At 44.8% G+C, this 12,071-nt stretch overlaps 1 protein-coding gene across 2 annotated transcripts in view; it reads left to right on the forward strand.

The window, feature by feature from the left end:
* Nucleotides 1-11,092, forward strand: part of ikzf2 (IKAROS family zinc finger 2) — a 29,403-nt gene extending 18,311 nt beyond the window's left edge. For both annotated transcript variants that reach the window (XM_063213429.1, XM_063213430.1), the window contains exons 5-8: nt 179-346; nt 7,191-7,325; nt 8,825-8,953; nt 10,197-11,092. In XM_063213429.1, the coding sequence (XP_063069499.1) occupies nt 179-346; nt 7,191-7,325; nt 8,825-8,953; nt 10,197-10,999 (1,235 nt within the window). In that variant the 3' untranslated portion in view covers nt 11,000-11,092. The remainder of the gene's footprint in view (nt 1-178; nt 347-7,190; nt 7,326-8,824; nt 8,954-10,196) is intronic.
* The last annotated feature ends 979 nt before the right edge of the window (nt 11,093-12,071 follow it).

The following is a 12,071-nucleotide window of genomic DNA, read 5'->3' on the forward strand; positions in this document are numbered from 1 at the left end:
TCAAAAACCTTTTCCTTTCCCGTGTCTGCCCTATCAGCCCTAACAAATCTCCTGCACTGCAGGACACAGCCCCCTCCAATGCAACCAGCTGATTCTATGCTGGTTGGATGGAAAATGTGGAAAGGTTTTTTCTTTTACTTTGTGGATTTTTACCTTTATGACGGTTCTACCCCTGCAGGAGACAGGCCTTTCCAATGCAGCCAGTGTGGCGTGTCCTTCACCCAGAAGGGCAACCTGCTGCGGCACATCAAGCTGCACACGGGGGAGAAGCCCTTCAAGTGCCCCTTCTGCAACTACGCCTGCCGCCGCCGTGACGCCCTCACCGGACACCTGCGCACACACTCAGGTCAGTGGCCTGTGTGTGAAGGGAGGCCTACCCTCCATCCATCCAACCAACCACACACACACACACACACACACACACACACACACACACACACACACACACACACACACACACACACACACACACACACACACACACACACACACACACACACACACACACACACACACACACACACACACACACACATACTGTACATACACATGTTAGTCGCCTTTGTTCCCCACCATCTTCCATACAACTAACCCCACCATACACACACAAACACACACACAAACACACACACACACACACACACACACACACACACACACACACACACACACACACACACACACACACACACACACACACACACACACACACACTCACACACCACCCCCACACACACACACACACACACACACACACACACACACACACACACACACACACACACACACACACACACACACACACACACACACACACACACACACAAACACACACAAACACACACTCATAGAGTTAGCCATGTTGTATTCACGCTGTGACCTGAGGATGTTATGAAGACTCGCTGGTTAGGTTTGACCGATGGTCACGTCTTGCATGCACTGCTTTTGGAGAATATCCCCCCTCAACCTCGTTTGCATGCATCTTGGCTGCACTTCCTCTTCCTCTGAAGAAGAATAAGGGGCTTTTGCAGACAAGCCTTGTGCACTCTGTGGTTAGGCTACCTAGGACGCGCTGTTCCTGTACCCAGCCTAGGCTCTCGCGCCACCAAAGGAAGCGCTCGCTCTTCTCAACCAAAGGGAAATGTTATCTTGTGTCAAAAAGCGTCTTTGCTCTCTCTCCCTAACCTGCTTTTCATATCACCCCATCATCTGGTTCGGTGGTGTTGTCCCCAGTTGTTCGAGATCCAGGTCATATGTCACTTCCTCCGTTGGGGACCCTCTGTAGGCTATTGCCTTGCAGCGTTGCTTTTGTTGTTTTAGGGGGAAACGGTTGAGCGGTTCTTTAGTATCTTCTGTACTTGTCTAGTATATTGTTGTCTTATTTTGTGCAGTATGTGTGTCCTCCTTCTGAAATCTCGAGGCTTTTGTAGGTTTATTTTTTAATTTAAATGGGATGTTCAGAGTTACAGTTTTACAGAAAGAAGTTGTACACTATACAGAATTACTATAACTTCAGTAGACTCATAATTCACGCCATTCCACCAGTGGAACGCAGTAATAGTCATTGAAACGTTAACTATGACGTAACACAAGGCCTTTAATAATGCTCTACGACTTGCTCATTGCCATTCTGGTAACAGAAAATTTACAACGCCACGTCTTAACGGGTTAAAGCAACAGTCTGTGGTTTTCCTATATACAGTTTCCCTACACATACAGGTTGGAAGAGGAACTGTCTCTTGTTTAATCTACAGATGGCCTTTTCCTCCCAAGTACAATCATAGCCCATGGACGGAGGGAAAATAAATTAAGAAGCGCCTTTCACCTTGGTAATGTTACTTAGTGTGGCTTTAAAGGGGTAGCTATGCCGCTATTTTGGGGCTGAATACGGTTAAAATCGTTGCCCTGGGTTTATAAAGGTGGTAACATCTCTTATTTTTCATGTTAGCCGTTGTCTTGTTTTAAGGAGGGAGTAAGCATCTAAGCTGGTGTGAGTCAATGGATCACACATATTACAGTGATCCATTGACTTTCACTAGCTTAGCTACATACTCCCTCTTTTAACTTGTCTTAAAGCAAAACAACGCTTAACATGAACAAAAAGACACTTCATCACCTTTATAAACCCCGGCCGATGATTTTAACTGTATTAAGCCCCAAAATCGTGGCATACCCCTTTAAGATCATATTAGCCTAAGGCTGTTGTCTAGCTGAAACGCCCAAACGTAAAACAGGAATGAAATCAAGTTATCGTCATGGGAGCTAGAAATGGTGATGCTTACCTTTACATCACAAAACTCTGGAGTCTACTTAAAGCTCTCACTCCTAAGGGACAATTTAGTTTCTGATCTTTTCGTACAGTAGAGTAGAGTAGAGTACTTTTATTAAGTTCTTAGTTCAGCAAAAATAAAAATGCCACGGTAGTACAAAGCAGCTATGGTATCCCAGAGGGTGAGGTTGGGGGGGTAGGGTGGGTGATTGTTCTGTTTTAGGTTGTATTGTGTTACTGTCCACTGTCCCCTTAAAGCAGGGGTGGGGAACCTTTTTCATTCGAGGGGCCACTTCAAATTCATCCGAGGGCTGTAAAAGTCCTCCGAGGGCCGTATTATGTACACAAACCAGGATTTCCCCCTGCACTTTAGGTTCATATTGAAGGTAGCTACCTTTAAAACAGTCCCCATCTTCTCTAGGACCCCTGAATATAACTTAATTGTATTGCAAATGTAATTCCTAATATTCCTTTACAAGATATGTCATATTTCATATGAAGCTGCATAACAATAAAATCATATCGGAGGCCGGATAAAACAACCTCAAGGGCCGCAAACGGCCCTCGAGACAGAGGTTCCCCACGCCTGCCTTAAAGTGTCCAAGGTAGTGCAAGTGCACATTTTGACATACAATAAGATGGGTCACCCCAGTTCAATATGTTGTTTTTCTCTCTTTGCCTCCATTACAGTCAATGAAAAAAAAAGATGGCAATGAAGAGTGACTAAGAAAATGTCATACTATCACCTTGATATGTGTTAAACCATGTGTTTCTTTAGAACATTTGGATCTTGTATTTGGTGTAGTTTAACCAAATTGGCTTTGAATGATGATGGGCTGTCACTATTATAAATGAAATAATGATGCCTCCCAGGCCAACCTTTTCCAACAAAGAGGAACACTCTGAAATGGCTCGATTAAAGCATTTCTTTTTCATCAAAACTGATATGACACTGACATTCTTTACTGTTACGCTAGAGACACAAAAGGAGTAAAAACGATGCAATGGCACCTTTAAAGATCATGTGAAAAGGGTTGAATAGGTGAGTGTGTGTGTGTGTGTGTGTGTGTGTGTGTGTGTGTGTGTGTGTGTGTGTGTGTGTGTGTGTGTGTGTGTGTGTGTGTGTGTGTGTGTGTGTGTGTGTGTGTGTGTGTGTGTGTGTCAGGGATGGAAATAAGCACCCGTCCACCTGCCAATGACGGGTGAATTTGCCCTTTGGCAGGTGAAATATGTCAACCCACCAGTCACTTTGACTGGTGAAATATTTCTACAGGCGCCTGGGTTAATGCTGAACGTTTCGCAGCATTCAACATCAAAGGTTTAAGTAAATTTGAAATGAATAACTGAATTCATGACCTACGAAACAAAAGCATGGATCAGAAAATGATATTACTTGGCATTGCAATGTTTGTTAAATATGAACTCGTAAAAATGGTGACTGGTAAAAATTGTCAGTGACTGCTAGATTTTAGAATATACCTGCCACAGTGACTGGTGGGGAAAATGTTTCAGTCCCACCCCTGGTGTGTGTGTGTGTGTGTGTGTGTGTGTGTGTGTGTGTGTGTGTGTGTGTGTGTGTGTGTGTGTGTGTGTGTGTGTGTGTGTGTGTGTGTGTGTGTGTGTGTGTGTGTGTGTGTGTGTGTGTGTGTGTGTGTGTGTGTGTGTGTGTGTGTGCTTATCCATCAAGGTTCCTTCTTTAGTTGCCACATGGACTATAAGCCTACAGTAGATCCAGTCTGACCACATCTTTTGATAGCAAATATTACATAAAAGGCTTTTTCTTCAGTCCATGCTTACTGACAGATGTTATGTTGGTTAGACCATTTTCTAATAAATTGAAAAATATTTTCAATTTTCTAATCAATTGACACCAATTTTTCTGTCACTATAGTCACAAGATGTATATTACTAAACAATAAATAAATAGGCATGCTGATACTCCCATCATTGAACAGAAAGTATCTTTTGAGTTATTACAAAATGTACTGTAACTCATAGATAACTGAAAGGAAAGGAAAGGTCCACAACACTGTTTGATGCTCCCAAATGCATTACATTTTGGGAGCATCAAACAGTGTTGCGGACCTTTCCTTTCCTTTCAGTTGTCTTGTTTGGCCCAGTACTCAGTGCTACTGATGCGCGCGCATTCTCTGACTTTTTTACTGTAACTCATGGATGGCATGAAGTCCTGAGTGGTCTGGTCATGGCGATAACTGTACCGTATGTGGCACTGTGAACTTCCTGTCCGATACGGTTAAATGGGTCTTAATGCAAGACTGGAGGTATTTGCATGCGCAAGAATAGCACTACTAGTTTGAGACACATATCCTTCATTTTTCCATGCTGTGCGCGCACGTGTGTGTGTGTGTGTGTGTGTGTGTGTGTGTGTGTGTGTGTGTGTGTGTGTGTGTGTGTGTGTGTGTGTGTGTGTGTGTGTGTGTGTGTGTGTGTATGTGTGTGTGTGTGTGTGTGAGAGAGAGAGAGAGAGAGAGAGAGAGAGACAGAGAGACAGAGAGAGAGAAGGGAAAGAGGTTGGTTGTGTGAGGGTGTATACGTTTTACGCTATGATGATGACAGTTTGCAGGTGCACAAAAGAGTAAGTGCTTCTGTTTTTTTTGTGTGTTTATTTCCATTCTGTGCCTGTGCCTTTCTGACTGTGGAGGTGTAATCATATTTGTGCATGTCATCAGTGTAGCGATATGATTGGTCACAGTGACCTAATTATAATACTACTCAGTCCCATCTCACTCCACCCCCTCATCAGAAATACGAAAGTGTTTGTCAATCGAGAATCATTAGTAATGGTTTCTTACTCATGGACTCTCCATCAAGCTAAGACTTTCCAATACACTCAAATACTGATGTACCTACACTGTCCCCAGTCAATCTGATTCTGAAAACGGTCTCGTCGTGCTGAGCCATCACAACTTCAAATGAGTCAATAGCCAAAACAGTAGACTGTAAAACCTCAAGTTGAGGTTTGAAATGTTTCAACTCAGAAATATTCAACTCAAATATTGATGGATTAATTTCTGAGTTGAAAAAAAACCTCAAGTTGGGTTGGGTCATATACAAGTTTAACAAACTTGAAATGTTTTTCAGGCCCTATCGTGGCACAAATGGTGGGGCACTCGTCTGCTATGTGGCCGACCCAGGTTCGAATCCGGGCCGGGGTACTTTGCTGAGCCTTCCCCATCTCTCTCTCCCCACTCGCTTCCTGTCATTACATTCACTGTCCTGTCAAGTAAAGGCAAAAAAGGCCACCAAAAAAAGAAATGTTTTAAAGCGTAACATTCACAGTTCAAAACACAAGTGAACACAGTTTTTTTGTCACAGTCAAAAGGTGGCATGATGGCGCGCACGTGAGAGGTCACCTCTCTCTGAGTCTCATGTTTGTAGTCTCACTTTCACCCTGCGCCTCAGACTGAAAGCGCACGGGGCCCCTTTGTCAAGTTTGCCAGAAATGAGCCCGGCTGCTGGCACACACAGGCACACTTTACAGGCAATCTTGGCCTCCAGAGATGTGGTCACACACACACACACACACACACACACACACACACACACACACACACACACACACACACACACACACACACACACACACACACACACACATACGCGCGTGGACACACACATGCACGCACGCACACACACACACACACACACACACACACCACAGCTGCTGTTCTGTCTTTTTAAAAAGTCCACAAAAAATCCTTTATAAACAGCTAGTGCTCACAATGTGGTTACAAATTGGTTGGACAATAGGACCCAATGGGATATTTTACTAGTATTTACATGCAGGGTGGCCCACTTTACATGTTGGTTATGAGTTTATTAGAATTCATGTACCTTTCAAGTGTAATAGAATTACATTTTTGTTTTTTTTCTGCACAAGCAGCTTGCAGGTCCATTTGAGATGATCCCATACAGCGATAATCAGAAAGAAAAGAAAACATAAAACTCCTGCACACTGACCATTTCGCTTTTACTTTCATTCACTCATGACATCTTGGTCTTAGATCTTCATCAGGTAAATTTAGAGAAAATTATCTGATGAAGGTCTAAGACCGGAAAGTTGTAAAAGTGGAAATGGTCAGTGTGCGGGAATTATATTGATTTTTTTCTGAATTGTAATACAATTGACAGAAATTGTCTTATTGTTTTGTTTTTGGGACACAATGTATTTACGTTTTCTAATCAACAGGACATTTCTTCAGAGTAATGTGACCAGAGTATGGGGGCGACATTTTGCACTCATTCTTTCTGTCCTCCCCCTCTTTTGTCCTCTTCCTCCTTTCTCTCCTCCTCCTCCTCCTCCTCCTCCTCCTCCCCCACTGGAAGCCATTGTCCCTCCCCAGTTTGCCACTGTTCCCTAGGGGGGAACCTCCTTCATCTCCCTCCCTCCCTCTCTCCGCACACCAGTGATCCAGTCTCAGTGGAACTGAGTGGAACTGAGACTGTGAATCACACTCACACACACACACGCAATATCAACATGAAAACACCCAAGCTATTTCTGTTTCTGCATTCACAAGTGTTTTTTTTTTCCAAGCGATCATCACAGAGCTTAACGGCATGCAATAGCCCTATAGGTGGGCTTGGGCCTCGCTTTGTGGTACGCTGGATATTGTGAGGTGGCCACACACCCTTCTCACCCTTCTTCACACTTGGCCCAAACCTGTTCCTAGGTGGGGTATTGTTTGGGTGGCCTTTTTTTCCTGTGTAGTACACTAAAGCCACACACACACACATTCTTGTGTGTACTTTGTGTGCGTGGGTTCACACCTTTTTCATTTTTAACACGTTTTTTTTTGCTGATGGGCTATGCCTGGGAGGGAAATGAAAACCACTCGGGTGTGAATGGGTAGTTCACAGTTTTCATTAATATGCTCTTTTTGTATTCGCCATCTTTCAGTGGGTAAACCGCACAAGTGCACCTACTGCGGCCGAAGCTATAAGCAGCGAACTTCACTGGAGGAGCACAAAGAGCGCTGCCACAACTACCTGCAGAGCGTGGGCATGGACAGCACCAGTGCAGCCCACTACCCAGGTGTGTGAATACAACTTCCTGTCCTGAACGCTGTCACTGTCACTGTCACGACACATTGGGTGGATTCCAATATGCAGACTCTGGCCCGTCCTCAACCTGTGCTTGTGGCCTCACCAGGGGTGAATTTCTCAAAACCAAAGTTGCTAACTACAGTAGTTACTTTGCTGTTTTCAATGCATTTTCCCATTGGCAACTACCGAAGTTGCTAACAGGCTAACAACTTCTCTTTTGAGAAACTCACCCCAGCGGTGTAGTCTACGTAGAACGCAGGTATACGGAGTATACCCACTTCTAAATTCTAGGGGATTCAGTATACCCACTTAAAATTGATTGATCCATTATTTAGAATAGCATAAATATATACAGTATACCCACTTCAGAAAATGCTAGGATATACAGTATACCCACTTCAAAAAAGTAGACTACACCACTGGGCCTCGCGTTTCGCTGACGCCCCACCTCCGTGGAGAAAACGATACATTTCCCCCGCCGTCAGCCTAGCCACTTCCAACTTTTGAGGGACTATTCTTCATACACCATGCTGAATGCAAATCAGAAAATGGCATTAGAGTTCCATAGGATTTGCACTTTAGCGAGATATTGAAATACACTTCTGTCATCAGTGATGTCATTGCGAGGCCACAGGCATGCAAGGGAGCAAGGGAGGACGGGAGTCTGCATATTAGAATGCACCCATTCTTTTACACACATTAAAACTGCATCTTTGTCTGCGTCTAGAACTATTAGTTTGGCTGCCATTTTGATCTGGACTCCCTGGCAGAAGAGACGTTTAGTCTCAATGGGACAATCCTAGCTAAATAAAGGTTAAATGAAGTGAAATATAATAAAACCGGGAAATTGAAATGTGGGTATTTTCCTTTAAAACCTCCTGCAGCATTCTACCTTTGACATAATTGGCAATTCTGTTCGTTGTTTTGACTTGTTACTGTATGTCGTAATGGGTTAATACAGTTTCATATCACCATCACCCTCCTGCTTTCTTCTTCTTGGGTCCTGTGTCTTCAAACATACTGTACAGTCATGTTCATGGGGTCATTGTTTCTATGGATGTACTTAGAATCAAAGAGAAAGGGGGTTGCAAAACCGAGGGTTGCACACTGAGGAAGGCACACGCCGAAACGCGTCTGTGCACAAAAAATAAAGAAAAAAGAAAAAAAAATATGCAAGGTGCGCCCCCCCTTTTTCTTTGATTCTAAGTATTCATTTGGGACAGCACCCTTAAAAGTTATCAAGAAACCTGAGTGAAGCCTGCTACCTACTTGATTCTATGGATGTACCCCATGAAGAAAATTGAAACTAAGTTTCTTCAGAATGTAATGGTTTAGGTGTACCATCCACAGTGGAAGTACACAGTGTTATCTTTTGCTGTCATGTATGGTGAAAATGTTAGTTAAAATACACTTGTGTCGTGGTTTTTTTCCCTCTGTACTGTAAATATGCAGAATGCCTGATCTTTGCTATGCCTTGTGCTTTGTTAGAGGTGTCCAAAGAGTCGTGGCCTAAAATCGAGCCATCCAACATTGTGCCCTTCGAGCGTCCTCCCGTCATTGAGAGGTTGCAGGGCAACGTGGGCAAGAGGAAGAGCACCACCCCACAGAAGTTTGTGGGTGAGTCACACAGCTCCTTAGACCAGTATTTACCAACCTTTTTTATCTCATGTACCCCCAAAGCCTTTTCGTTGTGCCATGAGTACCCCCTAACTCATGTTCTTTAGCACTTTCTCTATCCTAGTGTGACCATACTCCATGCATTTTCCAAAATTAAACATTTCCAAGTGCCCCCTGCTGTGTGCTCGCGTACCCCTAGTGGTACTCGTACCCCTGATTGGGAAACACCTTAGGCAATACAAGTGCTGCAACATAGGCTGCTGTTAAAATCATGTTGAATTTAAAACGAACCAAAATTAGTCACACGTCATTATTGTTTCAATTATTACAATAATAAGGAACACGACATTTCATTATTTTTAGAAGGTAAGACTAGTGCAATGGCATTTTAGTAGTACATCAGAATAAAGGAGATTGTCATGTTATTAAGATACAATGCACTGCATCAAATAAAGTTTGTCGTTAAATTATGTCATTCCCTAAAATTTCTTTGGGTTTCAGGGAAATATAAAACATTTGAGAGCAACATTCAGCCTTCATTAAATCAGGAGGAAAGCAAAAAAAACAAACAACAAAAAAAAAGTTGCAGCCGGTTGAAAAAGAAACATGTTTTTCATTTTGTGGTTTTTGCACACCTGTAAGTTTGCCACTGCAGTTACGGCGAGGAGGAGTGCAAAGCAGCTCACCGCATGCATCCATGTTTTATAGGGGTTAAAACCCTAACCTGGCTGCCTTCCAGAGTGGGGCTTTCCACCATGTCACAAACCATCACGAGAAATAACAAAGAGAGAAGAAAACACTGACAAAATAATCTGCAAACTTGCAAACTTTTTTTTTCCACCAAGGTGTGGGCTAGGTCTGGAAAGTTCTCTTTGAGGTTTCTCACATCGAATTTGTCGATTCTCACCTGAAATATTCATGTCAAATACCCCTATATATCGCTTAATTGTCTTCGCTCATCTCATCACATGCGGAAGGCTCATGTATACTGTATAGGTGTGAATTTCACACAATCCTAGCAGCAATACTAGCTACACTGCAAGATGCCTTAGCAGAAGCCCTCGCTGCTTGGTCCCTAAACGTTGTGGTGCAAAGCTGTTGCAGCATGTTGCTCATCACATTACTGTGTGTGTGTGTGTGTGTGTGTGTGTGTGTGTGTGTGTGTGTGTGTGTGTGTGTGTGTGTGTGTGTGTGTGTGTGTGTGTGTGTGTGTGTGTGTGTGTGTGTGTGTGTGTGTGCGCAGGTGAGAAGATGCTGCGTTACTCTTACCCGGACATCAACTTCGACATGGGGCTGAAGTACGAGAAGGAGGCCGAGCAGCTGATGCAGGCCCACATGATGGACCAAGCCATCAACGTCATGCCGTTCCTCAGCTCAGACTCCCTCAGGCCCATGGTCCACCACCCGCCCCTGCCCATGTCAGAAGTGGTCCCCATGGTCAACTCGCTGTTCCACCCCGTGTACCCAGCGGGCCCCAGGATGGACCGCCCCAGCAGCAGAGGGACCCCACCACCACCTCACCCCCAGCCCCAGCCCCAGCCGCCGCCCCCACTGCCCCGGCCTCCTCCGGAGTTCCACCCCTCCTCCAACGGGGCCATCTCCCTGGTCCGGCCCAAGCACCACCACCACCCCCACCACCACGCCGGACGAGACGGCTCCCCCAGCAACAGCGCTCAGGAGTCGGTGGACTCGGCCCGAAGCAGCCCCAGGGACAGGTCGGGCGCCCCCGGCAGGTCCAGAACCAGCCCGGGGGGTCTCATGAAGGGAGAGGCGGACGGGAGGCTTGGCGAGGCGGCAGCCTTGGCGCGGGCGGCGTCGGCGGCCGTCCGGGACGGTGTGCGCGTCTTCAGCCGCGAGGGCCAGGAGCTGCGGGCCTTCCAGTGCGAGCACTGCCGGGTGCTCTTCCTGGACCACGTGATGTACACCATCCACATGGGCTGCCATGGCTACAGGGACCCGCTGGAGTGCAACATCTGCGGCCACTGCAGCAAGGACCGCTACGAGTTCTCCTCGCACATCGTCCGCGGCGAGCACACCTTCCAGTAGGAGGATGAGATGAGGAGGATGGGTCATGCTCCGAGATGCCAGCACACACACTCGCGCACACACACAGACACAAACACATGCGCACACGCGCGCGCGCACACACACACACACACACACACACACACACACACACACACACACACACACACACACACACACACACACACACACACACACACACACACACACACACACACACACACACACACACACCTCCCTGGAGGAGGACAAGAAGCAACAGTAAACCAGTGAACGCATCTGCAGTAAAGGTTTCTCTCAGATATTTGCCGTATATGAAGGTTTGGGTCCAATACACATGTTTTTCAGAACTATTATTTTAACCTTTTATGTTTGTTGAGTAAATGTATATTGAAATTGGAACATGATACCGTGTTGTTATCCTGTACACTGAATGATAATCTGTGGATCACTTACCAAGTTATTTTTGGTCTTGGTTTTGTCCATATGATCCGCCTTACTCTGAGCAGCTATTTTTTTCATGATGTATTAATCAGAACAGAACAGAACAGAACAGAACAGAACAGAACAGAACAGAGCATAACAGAACATAGCAATGTCCAATACCATTTAGTGATAGGTACTTATCTTATTATCTTCTCTTGCTTAATATGGGATTTTTTTGTTATATTTTTTTCCAGTTCTTTGCTTTAGTTTGCAGCTGAGCTGTTCATCAGACATGATCTGGTACATGTTCTATGGCTTGGCTTCAATACATTTTGAGTAGAGTAAAGTGGAGTATAGTAGAGTAGAGTCAAGTAGAGCACTTTTATTAATCCCGAAGGAAATCAAAAGTACTCTTCTCTACTCTACTCTACTCTACTCTACTCTACTCTACTCTACTCTACTCTACTCTACTCTGGTCATCCATGACAGATTTTTCTGTTGCGTTTTATTGATGACCTTGTACAGTATGTAGTTTGTGTAGTATACTGTACGTCTAATGTAGAAACGGTTGTTGAGTAAATCAAATACCACTCAGTTACAGAGATTACAGTCGGTACTCTTGCTAACGCAGATGCAGTTATTGTAATCGAGGGCATTGTAGTGTAGA

Source organism: Engraulis encrasicolus, chromosome 13 (assembly GCF_034702125.1).
Source record: "Engraulis encrasicolus isolate BLACKSEA-1 chromosome 13, IST_EnEncr_1.0, whole genome shotgun sequence".
NCBI classification, from domain to species: domain Eukaryota; kingdom Metazoa; phylum Chordata; class Actinopteri; order Clupeiformes; family Engraulidae; genus Engraulis; species Engraulis encrasicolus.